This window comes from Apteryx mantelli, chromosome 2 (assembly GCF_036417845.1).
Source record: "Apteryx mantelli isolate bAptMan1 chromosome 2, bAptMan1.hap1, whole genome shotgun sequence".
Classification (NCBI taxonomy): Eukaryota; Metazoa; Chordata; class Aves; order Apterygiformes; family Apterygidae; genus Apteryx; species Apteryx mantelli.
The window spans coordinates 12,501,030-12,515,376 of record NC_089979.1 but is presented as its reverse complement, the minus strand read 5'-3'; the positions used below and the strand labels follow the sequence as shown (position 1 = coordinate 12,515,376).

Sequence of the window (14,347 nt, the reverse complement as noted above, 5' to 3'; positions counted from 1 at the left end):
GGCGTAGGGCGGCGCGAAATGGCGGCCTACCTGACGCACCAGCAGAAGGTGCTGCGGCTGTACAAGAAATCCCTGCGGCACCTGGAGTCCTGGTGCATCCACCGGTGAGACAGGCAGGGAGGGGATCGTGGGGAGAGGGAAGAGGCCTAAGGTCTCTCCTGGCTTGCTCTGTTCTGCTGTGCTGCCCCCCGGCTTGGCGGGGCCGCCGTCCTCTTCCTTCCCCCCTCGCCATGGCAGAGGTGGGGAGGAGAAGCCTCCTCAGCCGCCTGCCTGTGCCCGCCGTGGAAACGGGCGCTGTGAGAACAGGAGTCCCTCAGAGGCCCGCGGCCAGGCCCTGTCTTTGCGCAGGGGTAACTGGTGATGTTGCTGTGCTTTATTTCTGTGTCTGGTTGCCCTTTTCTTCTTCTTTTGCTCCCCATTACATGTACTGCGTTTGTCACTATGCGTAATCTCTCTATGTAGAGACAAGTACCGCTACTTTGCTGTCCTCCTGAGAGACCGATTTGACCAGCACAAGAATGAGAAGGACATGGTGAAGGCCACAGAGCTGCTGAAGGCAGGTGAGGAAGAGTTTTGGGCAAACCAGCATCCTCAGCCTTACATCTTCCCTGACTCTCCTGGGGGCACTTCTTATGAGAGATACGAATGTTACAAGGTAAGGTGGCCTGTAAGATTGTGTATTAGTGTGCTTGGGAATAACATGCTTACCTTCCTCCTCTTTCAGTGAATGAAAAAGTGTTTTAAACAGCCTTTCATTGGCCTGTTGTTTGACTCAGCAGTATCAATAGTTTACTGCTGTTAAAAGTCTTATTGCTTTGATGGGAGAAGCTGTCTGGCTTGTCTGATCCTCCAACCTGAAACTTGCTGGTCTGTCAGAAGACAGCTAGCTTCTTTTTGCTGGAATAACCTGCCCTTTTAGCAAGTTGGAGCTGCTCAGTGATGGGTTGGACAGATCCAGTGAAATGCGGCAGAGCTGTGAGAGGAGTAAGGGCGGAGGAAGCAGCACTACCCTTTATGGTGGCATCTGCTCACAGCCTTGGTTTCACTCTGGTCCTGTCCAAACTTTGATGTTAGTTTGGTCTGTTGGGGGACTTCTCTTCACTCAGTCCCATTGTTCCTCCAGCAGTTTGAGCAAGGGTACGAATGATTGTTTCCCTTGTTGTATGGTAAGTTGTAGTGCTAGATAAGTATTTGAGAGCCATGGCGTGTTAGCCTTAAAATAGTAATATTCTTATAATTTAAGGTACTTCTAGAGATTTTTTTTTCCTCTAGATTGTTCTGTTTACAAGTAAAGAAACCTTGGTTTCATATAAAAACATGGTGTTTTGGCTTTCTTGGCATTGACTGTTCTAGTGTATTTTTTAAAAGTTGATATAGAGAGAGTATGCACCAATTTTTCTCCTTCATTTTGAAGAAAATGCTGACACTTAAGACTAAATCTGGTCAGGTCTCTATGCATAAAAAGCCATATGAAAGAAAAAAACTGACATAGGTTTATCAGAGGTGGAAAAAAGATTTAGGAGTGAATATGGAAGAAAGGAACGACTAAGATTAATGCCAAAGTATTTGCCATTTAACAATAGTAGAGGTAACGATGATAAAGTATAAGAATCCAGCAGGAAAAATGTTGGTTAAGTAATAAGTGGTCAAGATTGGTCTTGATATAGAAATATAAACTCTTATGGTTTTTTTTCTTCTTTTCCCTGTTTTTTATGCTAGAACTATACTTTAACAAAATTACTATCATCACAAGGATTTGGTTTGTTGCTATATCAGTGATTGATTGTCTATTGTGGATGTGGCTACTTTAAATGTAGCTCTTAGATCTTCCTCTATTTGATGGGTTTAGTTGGTGTTTGCTGCATATGGAGGGGTGTGTATAAAACAAACAAAAAATATATCTATTATCTTTTTAATAGCAGCTTTGCTATTATTGTTGAGCCTAATTAGTGGTGAGAAGCATAGCAGGAAACTGGAACTGTAAATGTCACTGGATGAGTGATAGTATTGGAGCCACTTCTTAACCTTCCTAAGATGGATTTTTTTGGTTGATGTTCCTATCTTTAAACTGTCAATATTCAGTGATGTTGTTGCAGAATTCTAAATTCTGCTTTTATTTTTGATCGGGCATCTTAGAGGTCATATCATAATCAATATCTTATAGGCCACTAATTTTTGAATAGCTGTAGGCGGCAGAAGTGAGCTGTTGGGTTCTCTGTCTTTCAAAGAAACTGAATTAGTAGTTGTAGGAAAGGATCTGTCTAATCCACTGCCTTCAAGAGTAGGAGGGGAAGAAATGAGATCTCTTCCATTAGATAAAATTACTTGGAGAGCTTTAAAGTAAACTGAGATGACCTGGGATCAGTCTTTGGGCTGCTGTGATTTAAGCAAGTCACTATGACTTTTGATAACCTGTGAAACCAAGATTAAAAACATTGACCTCTGACATAATGTCTTGTGATCAACAATTCAGATAACTCTTAAATTGTGTTTTTATGTAGTACTTTATTTCATGGCCTATTTACCCATTTTAACACTGATTTCAATGATCAAATTTAATTCTTTGTTGCGTACATATATATATATATTTTTTAACATGTGTGTTAAAAAACACGTGTGTTTTCTTTTTTTGTTGGCAGCTTCCTGAATGGTGTTTGGATTTCTGGCATCCTTCTGAGAAGGCAATGTATCCTGATTACTTTGCCAAACGAGAGCAGTGGAAGAAGCTGCAGCTGGAAAGCTGGGATAAAGAGGTCAGTGCTTGTTCAGTGCAAAGTGAGCTCCTACAGCATGCAAGTATTTTGTGTTACATGTAGCTGTGTTTTTGGAAAATATTTTAGGTGAGAACAGTGAATGCCTACTGCAATCTTGTTTAGACTGTGCTTTATTAGAACTTTTAACAGCATGAAGCACTGACTTAAAATGCATATGCAGATGTCAAAGAGCTATAGCTTCTTAGAGGCTGTGAAGGGAATTTTAAGGTAAAGCTGAACCTGCAACTTTATTTCAGTTAGTGCAAGGCTGTCGTAGCAGTTTTGCTAAAGGTAATTCCAAAGGGGAATGAACAGAGATTAATGACCAGAGCATTCCTCTTCTGGTGTTGTGAAGCTCTGAACACTTTGCAGTTGCACCTTTGAAAGTCAGTTGTCACAGTGTTCCACATTTGGGAATCCAGAATAATTTCTGGCCAACTTAGGTTTAGCTTCAGTTAGAAAAAGTTGCTGATGTTCTTAGGTTTTTTTTTTTTATAATTTATTATTTATTTACTTATTTTAAGCTCAGTTGTAGAGAAGCGGCTGGATTGTATGTAATGTGTCATTTTTACCAGAATTAGCATAGGGACAGCCAGCACCTATGCTGCCTCAAGAAGCATCTGTTGAAAACATCTAAAGGGCTGTTGGTGACATGCAGAAATGGAAAATCTAAGAAAGTGCTTTTCTAGAATGCTGCTTGAGGTCTGAGGCCTCCTGACTTGTATGGAAGTTGTTCAGGACGTGTAATTATCTGCAAGCTTTCAAAGCAGGAAGGGAATACGGTCTGTTTTTAAATTGCGATGGCAGACATGAATTAGGAAGAAATAATGACCTTTTAAGTAAAACTTTTCTTGTAAGTCACTAGAACTGCTTTTTAATGGCACAGTGTGAGCCTGCAATGATTACTGAGTTTGTAAGTGAATACTGAGAAACATGAAATGTGTCTGTCAGCTTGACAGAAGACATTACTGCGTAGTCCCTCTCTCCCAAAACTGGGGCCAGTTTCACTTGCTGTCTGAGCGCTTAAATCCACAATGTGGAAATGGTGGTAGTACGTACTAAAGCAATTGTATATCTTGTCTTCTAGATTAAGCAGTTAGAAGAAGAAACTCCACCTGATGGTCCAAAAACCGAAGCCTTGCCTCCAGCTCGTAAGGAAGGGCATCTGCCACCACTGTGGTGGCAATATGTAACAAGACCCCGTGAAATCCCCATGTAAAAGCATAAATTTCCTGTGTGAATTAAAGCGGTCTATCTTCTGTAAGCAGTAGACATGTCAGTAAACATACTACTGTAACTAACACAAAATAAAGCTGAGTAAAATAAAATGGAAGGCATTTTTGTGGTATATTGGTCTCCTATTATAGCATACACACAATTATTTTCAGTTTGTGAAGTGTATAATAGATGACTTAATATTTACACTGTATACCTGTAATGTTAAAGCAATGACCTGCATGTGAAAAAGTCTTAATGCCAGAGCAAGTTTGCTGAAGGTGAACACAGCTTGCAAAGATTAATCTTGCTTGAATTTGTGGTACTGCAGATAGATGGATAAAGTATGGATGGTACTTCACCCAGATTTTAACTTCTGTTAATACTTCAGCCTTCTCAGATGGGTGCCAAGCCTACTTACCCACTTACCTTTGCTCCTTGCGTTGAGCCTGAGGTCCCAGAGGAAGAGGGGGAGAAAGGCACAGTCAGCTTTCTGCCTCCTTCAGGGTGCCCTGAGAGCCTGCAGCCCTTGGCAGGGAAAGCTGAGGTGTTGATGACAGAGCAGTTGCATCATGCCAAGCTTGGAACTTGCACCAAGTTCCTAAATATTTAATTTCCAATTTAAGTGCTCAAAAAAACTGGTTTAAAAGAAAATGCCAGCCCGTAATATCTGACTTGAAGCTATAATCCCTGCTTTCAAGCATGAGTGTCAACCTGTGCCTTGGAAAAGTTAAAACAGATGCAATGTCAGTAGATAGCTAGGAAATTAATGAAATAGAATTAGCTGATGAGGCTGGACAACTCCCTGAACAAACTTAAAATTTTTTTCAAAGTAAAGTACTTGGTCTTACTGAGCTATAATATAGAATGACAGATTAATTTCCTTATACATAAGAAAATTCCAATATCTTTCCTCCACAAAGACTAGGGTGGAAAAGGTTACAGAAAAAGTGATCCTTTTCTTAGGGGAAATAATGCTAGTTAAATAATGGCCTGTGCAGGGCGTTGGGGAGGAGAAGGTGCCTAGTCTCCAGCAGGAAACAACATGCAAGTAATTGGATGCTTAACTGGGGTATTAGAGCTGGTAGCAGAACAGGAACCACCCACTGTGCCTCTTTGGATGATTGCCCTTCTCAGGCTGAGCAAAATGTTAGACTAGGCCGCTGTGAAGTTCATCTTCGTTCTTACGTATTCCAGCTCTTGCAGGAAACTCTACTCCTGAGACTGAAAAAACTGGCCAAATAAAACTACATGTTCCCAGAGAATGAACATGAGCTTAAGGTGGAAGGAGAAGCAGATTTGTTGGAGGCCTGGATCAAACGATAAGCAACTAACCTGAGACTAGCAGTGAATGGCAAGAGCCTGCCTGCCACTGTAGAGAAGGTGAGCGGAGGTAGTCCTGGAGGAGGCGGATGAAAATTACTGAGCAATTTGGATCAGCCTGGTAACTTGCAATCTGGTACCCCATGCAGGCAAGGTGGTAAATGCTTGTGCTAGCGCTGGAGTTTCAGGCTACTGACAGCAACAGACAAGGGCTTTGGTTGCTCCTGGAATGAAGGTATTTTTACCTTGCTTACAGGTAAAGACTTCTTGCCTTCCCAACTTAACACTATTAGAAGTTTTTTGGCTGCATTTTTTTAACCTGGATAACAAATTTTACTAGACACAAACCTTCTTCATGTTGTTACACTTCCTTGCTGCCATGGCTGAAATTGCTCTAGAGCACCAGACAAATGTTCCTCCCTGTATGAACTGAATTTGAGATGTCTGTAGAATTGTATCAGTAAAGCTGTGTTCTGAGGAATATAGTTCTTGTATGCTCACTTATCACAGAATCACAGAATCACAGAATCGCTGAGGTTGGAAGGGACCTCTGGAGATCATCTAGTCCAACCCCCCTGCTCAAGCAGGGTCACCTAGAGCACATTGCACAGGATCGCATCCAGGCGCGTTTTGAATATCTCCAGAGAAGGAGACTCCACCACCTCTCGGGGCAACCTGTGCCAGTGCTCTGTCACCCTCACAGTGAAAAAGTTTTTCCTCATGTTAAGATGGAAGCATCTGTGTTTCAGTTTGTGCCCATTGCCTCGCGTCCTGTCGCTCAGCACCACCGAAAAGAGTCTGGTCCCATCCTCTCGAAACCCTCCCTTCAGATACTTGTACACGTTGATAAGATCTCCTCTCAGCCTTCTCTTCTCCAAGCTAAACAGGCCCAGCTCTCTCAGCCTTTCCTCATAAGAGAGATGCTCCAGTCCCCTAATCATCTTCGTAGCCCTTCGCTGGACTTGCTCCAGTAGTGCCACATCCCTCTTGTACTGGGGAGCCCAGAACTGGACGCAGTACTCCAGATGTGGCCTCAGCAGGGCTGAGTAGAGGGGGAGAATCACCTCCCTCGACCTGCTGGCAACACTCTTCCTGATGCACCCCAGGACACCATTGGCCTTCTTGGCCACAAGGGCACATTGCTGCCTCATGCTTAACTTGGTGTCCACCAGCACTCCCAGGTCCTTCTCCGCAGAGCTGCTTTCCAGCAGGTCAAGATGCCACAAGTGGTTGGATCACAACCAATTCTAGTACTTGATACTTAGGAAGAGCTAGTGATGAAAGCAGTTCACTTTCAGCTGTGTGCCAAAAGCATATATCATGACCTAGGAAACTTCACTAACATTAGCACCTACAATCTCCCCATGAGTAAGAGAAAAGCCAGGATATAGGCTCATAGAAAAACATTCCTTGCTTTTCTGCAGTAACAATACTTCCATTTTTAGGGCTTCAAGAGAGGATAATTAGATTATCTAACCTGACTTTCATTCTACAGAAGCTATTTGATTGTACCACATTTAGCCCTGTAAGTAAGTAAGGCTTATTTTTTCCATGAACTCCTCCAACTAAAGACTTGATAGTAAGAGATGGCAAAGCCACTAACTTCAGTTGTTTTAAGGACTTATATTCAACTTGTGTATAAGCAAGGACTTCAATCTGGCTGCTATTTAGAAATTTTAGATGGCCATCTTCATTAAGCCTAAATGCTAAGGTCTGCCTAAATCTGGAAAAAAAATGATTTAATTTGCTCACATACATACTCTACTTTTGAAAGTGTCAGTCTTTCCGGGAGGCTGGAGCTCTTCCCTGTCCTCTGTTAGTCCAGAGGCACTAACAGAACTGAGACCTGGAAACTGCAGTTGCCCTTTTCCAACACTGATTTCTTCTCTCCACTGGGATACCAATGCTTTTCAAAACTGAGGGTACCTGTTCACATGAGGAGTTCCAGCCCGTGCCGCCCCCTTTCCTAACTTGCCATGGCTGTCTAATACAGGATCTGCTATACCAGAAGTCCAGAATTTCCCTTATCTGAACTGCAAAAGCTGATTTGCTTTAACAGCGACTTGCATTAGCCTGTATACAGGAGGCCAAAAATGTATGTGGGCAAAACTCATATGGGTCAAAAATCACAGGGTTCTGCCCAGCCCTCTGCCCGGTGTCTGAGCACACTTTGCCATCTCGAAATGAAAACAAAACGTTTCACACATGCAAATGCAAGCGCATCAGAGATTCATTGTAGAAACATCAGGGATCTGCTTCAAAATTACTGAGCCTGGCCCAGCAGTACATGGAATTGGGAAATAAGCTGCAGCCGCAGAGAGACAGTGGGAATGAAAATATGATCCTTTTAAAGACAATGTATTTCCAGCTAAACCACCTTGAGTTTTCCTTTAATGTCTTCATGACAAATTGAAACCTCAGGACTAAATGGATCTATTGCAGTGGTAAGGAAATAAAATAGGCCACTGCACGATGGCTCGAAGTGGGAACAACACCCTCCCTCTCTCCCTTTGGTCTCGAGCAGGCTCAACAAGTCTTCAATCACTCGGGCATGTGGGAGACAGCACCGGCGTTGTGCTTGATAAATTCTGTCCATAAGCATGTGCGGTGTTGACAGCAGCAATTTGCCTCCTCTGGCAAAGGGAACTGCAGTCCATTACTGGAGCAGATGCACAAACATGTCATCTGTGCTTCCTAGCCAGATAACAACAGTAAGGGCAGAGAAATGTCATCAGTATTTAATGGGAATTTCCATCACTAGCTCTGTACCTTTGCTGCGTTACTTCAGCTGCCCTTTCCAGCATGCATCAGGAAAATGTAACTATAAGCAATTTTTTTTGAATTCTCTCTTGCTTCTGTTACATGCATGAAATTGGTAGCTGGAGTTCAGACGGAATTTGCACGATCTTTAGAAATTTGATGAAGGAAAACATTGATATCCAAAGCTCCGGAAGCAGAAAGGTTTTTTTAAAAACTGAAATACAGAAGTTTTCCAGCAGTTCTTTATTCATAACGTAGGCTTAAGCAATCATTACAATGTAGAAGGGAGACACACTTACAGCAATTATTTATACCAGTTTAGAACAAAAAACTGCACAGGGAGAGGTCAACTCTCAGTACAAACTAGCAACTAAACCACAATAATTTACCATTAGAAACATTTTATTTTTCAGCTGTGACACTGCTTTTACAATATGCAAAAACACAAACAATAGAACTATCCAAAGTGTTTTGTCACATTCTTTCTACATTGAATTTGGCAACATTTTATATTAAATTTTACTGATTATACTAACGTTTAAGAACTAAACAAGTGAAAAGCTGTACTCAGGTACAGTTACATCCATTTATTTCAAAGGTTTAAATAACACTTTTAACTATTGAGATTATCTCCTAGCAGTTTTTGTTTATGCAAAAACCATCTCAAAGCCTCATTTGCACAATGCATCAGCTACTGTATCAAGATTGGTGGGCTACACCACAGGCACTACTGTTTATTATATTCTGTAATAAGGAGCTTGTTTTTCAAAGAAAGGAAGGTTTAATATTTGCTAAGAATCATGCCTTTTTTTTGCTTTTTGCTTTTAAGCCATAACAAAAAAAAATGTTAGCAACCACAGCAGTGTAAAATGTTCCATCAAACACAGTGACTACACAGTTACTAGAAGTTTCACATCCAATGCAGTTATGTATTAAAGCATAAGAGGTTATGTAGGCAAGTCTAGAGCCAACAGAAATCTGCAGAGTGCTTGGTGGAAACTAGCCCCTTACACAGTATTTGCTGCGGGTTTAAGCAATCCCAGGCGTACAAGCCTGCACCCGCCCGCACGCGGGGGCCGCATCCTTTCGGACCGCCTGAACACACCGCGGGGGCTGCCCCGGCGTCTGCATATTTCTCTCAGCTTTAGGAGACGGGTATTGCAGCAATAGCTTACTGTTACTTTAAGGAAAAAATCCAACTCTTATAGCTCTATCAACAGCGTTCCAAAAAACATGACTTAGAATACAAAAAAAGAGAAGAGAGTGGTCAGACTCCCAGGAACACCAAATAAAAAACAGTATCTCTCCCCACCCCCCACCCTTCACCCCTTTCTTTGCAGTATTTAATAAAAGCCAATCAACTGCCATTTAAAAGAAGGTAAGAAAAACAAGCCCCTGTATTGGAAAGAAACATTCGCGGCTTATTAGATCACAAGCTGGTTACACCTGTCAAATTGGTACATGTTTTCTCAAAATATTTGGGTTTTCCAAGGTGCCCAGCCTGCTGGGCACAGTCAGAAAAAGGCATTTTGATAATATCTAAGAACTCCCTGCTTGAGTTTTAAAAATGTTTTCACATTTGTAACTGCCTTAAGCCTGTCGACCTTGTTTGTACTCAGTGAAAGGATGAGCGGAACGAAGTGACGGTGGAAGAACCAAGCCTGTACAGTTAAGGCTGCATGCATGTGACTGAGAGTTGTTGCTGTGCAGTCCAAAAGAAACGTGGAAAAAAACCCAAAGTCTTCAAAACACCCTACAAAACAAAACACTGCAATCCAATATGGCTTATTCTGATGCATTTACCATGAAGCTACTAGTAATTAATCCTACTAGCCTACTTTTGTGCAACAGCATCTGCTATTTTGATGGCATCTCCCTCCCCCCACTACCCCCAAATACTCTACACCAACTGCAGGCTTCTTCCTTGCATCATATATTGCTTTTATTATCAATTTTTATTCCTGCTTTTCAAACTTTTTAATACTTAAATGAGGATCTAATTCCTTACTGCTTGACTTAAACTTTAAAATAAGTCCCACTGTTTTTGTTTTTTTAACCTCACTATTACAAGGCGCTCTACAAAAGCTTGCAAAAAAGCCAAATTCATTAAATCCCTTTGCTGAAGTTAACTACTCAACATTTTTTTTTTCTCCTATGATTCAAAACTTTACAAAGAGTTATAAAAAAGGTAAATGGGATTTGGCACCTTCAGAAAAAATTAAAAGTGTAACTTAGATCAAAAAAATGTGGAAACAAAATCATTGATATTTACAAATTAAAACACCAGTGAAGATTATGTCTTACTATGCTCTTTCACCTTGTTTTCTTTTAGAGTACTTCCAGACTGTCTGTTACCGAGTATCCTAAAAAATTCACTGATTACAGATTGGAATGGATAGAGACAAATTGGTTTTCCTCACAGTTCCTTCTCGGCGACTAGTACTCCGACAGCTGTTTCGCTCCTAGGAAATACGAGGTGCTGAGCGATCGTTGGTGGTCGTCTTCTTCAGCTTGACGCCGCGCCGGATGGCGTTCAGCATATCTTCGCCTTGCGGGACATCCCCAGGACTGAGCTCCCCGGGCTCGAGCTCCGGCTGGCCGGCGGGCGTCAGGGCGCTCACGCCATCCCGTTCGCTCTCCTCCCCCTCGCTTTCGGCAACCGCTTGCCTCTGCTCCTCGGCAGCGCTCAGTTTCTGGCTTGGCGGCGGAGGGTTGACGGATGCTTGGCCACTCCACGAGGAAGACGGCATGCTGGCGACGCCTTGCGCGCCCTCTCCGGCTGCCGGAGACTCGGGACTCTGCTCAGCACATTCTTCCGTCCCGGCGAGGGCTCCGGGCAGCCCCCCCGGGATATCGGGGACCGTCGGCGTTTTGACGGGAATCACCGGCGTCTTGATCGGAATGGGACCTGCCCCGATGGTACCGCGTCTGACAGAAGGCTTGGTGGAAGGGGTCCGTCGGATGGTGGCGACGCCGGGGGTGACGATGACGGGTCCGAGCGTGGTCGGCAGACCTGCAGTGGAGGCAGGACGCTTGGTCTGAAACATTCTGCGATAGGACTGGCTGATGTCACTGTTTCTTGGGATGGTGGAAGATTTGTCAAACTCTTGCTGCTCTGTCTCCTGGTCACCACTCACAGAGAAATAATCATAATCTGAAACTGATGCCAAAAGACACTGTTAGGAACGAGCTGGAGAAGACAGCTGCGTCGTGTCATTTAAGTCTGAAGTATTTGCATGTGTATGTAACCTAAAAAGCCTGGAGGTCAATACTAATTAAGAAAGGTTTCACCTCTAGGAGGAAGAAAGCCTGAAATACTGTGATCAAGACTCTCATACTGAGTGACTGAAGCCAGGCCCTAAAGCGGTTTGAACCTAAAGCTGCAGAGTGCCAACGTCTCTCACGAGAGAGAACGAGGAACTGCACCCATTCAGTACCTTCTCTAAAGAGAACTAATTGAGTAACGAAGACTCAATGTGTGTTACCAAACAAAGACTTAAAACCTTCAAAAACTGCATCCTATAAGCCATATGCTACTACTGTAGATACAAATATTTAAAACTGTCAGTGACCAAAAAGTGTATTTCAACGTAGGGCGTTGTGGGGCTTAGGGGACTGCGCACTAGTGATGTCAGCAGCAAATATGCTTATTCCGCAAACAAAGTAAATCACACCTATCTGACAGCTCTGAAAAGTCAGCCTGAGCATTAATAATTACATGCGGGTCCTTCCTCTCCAGACAGCTCAGAGCCAGGCGAGGCCTCTGCGAGCCCTGCCGCCTTCGCAACTGCACAGCACGACCGATCGCAGCTGAGCAAACACCACGGCTGCCGAACCGCGAACACCATCAAACTCGGCCTCTCTCACCTTGCTGCTAGTTCCGGAAACAGGCACAAAAAATTCAAGACCTTATTGTAAGTTCCCAGACATGCCCAGTTAAGGTCTCCAATGGATTTTTTCCCCAATTACAACGATTTCTGCTTATGTAGGAAATAAAAGCTCATGAAGGGAAACCAAGAGCAGATTCAGAGTTACTGACAGAGCAAGAAAGCAAAGTTTATGAGTGCATATTTGCTAAGACAATAGCCCGGAAAGGATACTGCCGCCACAAGAAGTGTATGATGCAAACCCAGTGATGTTCTGCTTAACCCATTAAATATAATTCCAGCATTCTCTTTAAAATATGATAGTATCCTTAAGCTAAAACCCTTTCTAGTAACATAGCATAAAATACAAAAGTTCAGTGCACTATCTAGCAATCCAAGTCCCTATTCAGTAAATAAATCCAGACTGCATTTCAAGCTGGAAAAGACTTCAGGAACGTGAAGTCCATCCCCTTCCCCTCAGCTGCCACCTTCAGGGCCAGTGACGGCTGCGGGAGCGCTCTTCCCCGCTCCCGAGGGGTTAGCGCCCGCGACAGCCTGCGCCACAAACGCCCAGGAGGAGCGGCGCTTGGACAGCAAGTGAATACAAAACCGGGCACCTTGAGACGGGATGGTGTCCTCTGAGCAGCACGGGGTTGTCGTCTGGGTGCTGTAGCCGCTGGAGCACTGCAGGGAATCCCGACTGCTCCTCTGCGTGTCCAGCTGGAGGCCTCTCGTCAGGGCCAGGGCCAGCTCCTCGCAGGCCTCCATCTCCTCCCCCTGCTGCACGCGCACGAAGGAGAGCCACTGCTTACACAAGGTTCAGCCAGTCTTCACCGAGGTTTTAATCATCTCCCCTCCCAAGCAGAGCTTGTCACCATCCCAACCCAACAGGATTGCGTCCAACAATTTACTACAGTTTAGAAATGGGGGTTTTTTTGGATGCCTTTAGTTCTACAAATGCCGATATCCTCAACAGCATAATCTCTCGTTCCCACGCAACGTCCGCCCACCATACCAACACCACGCAGGTCCCACCCGTTGCAGAGAGACGTGCCCACGCACGGTGCATCAGAAAAGCACCAGCAAGGAGCTAGCACGCCCTTTTCCTCCGCGCCAAGCAGCACGTTCAAAATCTGAGCCTCACCCTTGTGGTGGCCGACACCGTCATGCTCCGAGGTCTCTGGGCCTCCTCAGCGGGCACCGCTGCTCCGCTCTGGGCTCCTCCGTTAAGGTCCGGCTCACGCTTTTCTTTGCGACGTTGCAACGTGTTCACCATTGGTTGGTCGTATGGGCCGGGTTTGGCCCAGTCCTAAGGAAACGTGTTTGTTAGGGACAGCTTATGTTAGTCACTGTACTTTAATTATAAATAAAGCTATATAATAGGACAATTTTAATGCAACAGATTTATGCATCAAACTGGAGGTGCCCTTCTGAATCAGGCCAGATGTAAATTAATTTTGAAGATATTAAAAATGTTCTATCATAAAAAAAACTATCTCCTTTATTAAAGGGAACCTAAATTTCTTAATCTACCTAAACTTCCTTATATGAAGATATTTAACATTTTAGTGTTATAATTTTCTTTAGATGAAGGTCCATTGTGTTTAAAGACTGTATATTTCAGAAGTTCAAATGCAGAAATCACACATGTAAACTTGCACACAGCAGCAAATACACCTAAGCTCCCAACCAGTGATTTAACTGTCCTAGGTGTATGCAAGTTCTAATATTATGTGTTGTTATGCATGTTGACAACTTTGAAAAATTAGTCCTAAACAGATTTTTAATACATATTAGAGGTGCAAACTTACTCTGGGTAATCTCCCAGCTTACTTACTAGCTGAAATCTAGATTAGAATAAGGACCCGCACTGAAGAAAGACTAACTTCACTCTGAATTACTGACGCTGAATTTGAAGCAAACTCCCCAGGCCACTGGGCCTATATCCACTTCGGGCTCTATTAAGCAAAGTTCTGCAGCTGTCTGGAAATTGCACGTTGTGCACAAAGAGCAGGATTCATCCGGGACCCGTGCTGGGAGCCAGAGTCGCCGCGAAGCGGCAGCTCCCCCAGCACTAACTGCTAAAGGGGAAAGCCCAGGCATGAGCGAGTCTTCCCTCACCAACACCAGTGGTGCCTTAAAAAATATATATAATAAAAGCAGAAGACACCTCACGCCCCACCGCTGGCAGCAGCTGGCTGCTGACCAGCCTCCGCACAGCCTTGTGATTAAATAATTAATGACAAGCTACGAGCATACTTTAGATTTTTACTGACACGTGTCTCAGTTGAGGATATGGCAAGTACAAGGCAGCTGTGCAGACAGAAGCCACTTGTGTAGATGGATATTTCAGTTTTATTAAGCCATGCAAAACTCAGCTTTGCCTGAACAGCTTTGTCTTTGCTGTGTTTTGCTGCAAAGTGTTTCTAG

General features: G+C 43.7%; 2 protein-coding genes across 6 annotated transcripts in view; one reads left to right on the top strand and one right to left on the bottom strand.

Annotated features, from left to right (window-relative positions):
- Nucleotides 1–12: 12 nt before the first annotated feature.
- On the top strand, nt 13–4,081 carry NDUFB9 (NADH:ubiquinone oxidoreductase subunit B9). The gene is made up of 4 exons (XM_013956840.2): nt 13–104; nt 463–655; nt 2,640–2,753; nt 3,841–4,081. The coding sequence occupies exons 1-4, from the start codon at nt 19–21 to the stop codon at nt 3,970–3,972; spliced, it is 525 nt and encodes a 174-aa protein (XP_013812294.1). The 5' UTR covers nt 13–18; the 3' UTR covers nt 3,973–4,081.
- A 4,190-nt stretch (nt 4,082–8,271) lies between these two features.
- MTSS1 (MTSS I-BAR domain containing 1) overlaps nt 8,272–14,347 on the bottom strand; it is a 121,040-nt gene continuing 114,964 nt past the window's right edge. For 4 of the 5 annotated variants that reach the window (XM_067290168.1, XM_067290171.1, XM_067290169.1 and 1 more), the window contains 3 exons: nt 13,062–13,226; nt 12,535–12,697; nt 8,272–11,211 (listed from right to left, as the gene is read on the bottom strand). In XM_067290168.1, the coding sequence (XP_067146269.1) occupies nt 10,514–11,211; nt 12,535–12,697; nt 13,062–13,226 (1,026 nt within the window). In that variant the 3' untranslated portion in view covers nt 8,272–10,513. The remainder of the gene's footprint in view (nt 11,212–12,534; nt 12,698–13,061; nt 13,227–14,347) is intronic. The other variant, XM_067290170.1, reaches the window with a different exon arrangement.

Excerpts from the sequence above, each read along its gene's own strand:
- NDUFB9 (XM_013956840.2), top strand. The coding sequence starts at position 19 with ATGGCGGCCTACCTGACGCACCAGCAGAAGGTGCTGCGGCTGTACAAG. Across the intron at positions 105-462 it reads GAGTCCTGGTGCATCCACCG|AGACAAGTACCGCTACTTTG; the intron begins GTGAGACAGGCA and ends CTCTCTATGTAG. Across the intron at positions 2,754-3,840 it reads TGGAAAGCTGGGATAAAGAG|ATTAAGCAGTTAGAAGAAGA; the intron begins GTCAGTGCTTGT and ends CTTGTCTTCTAG.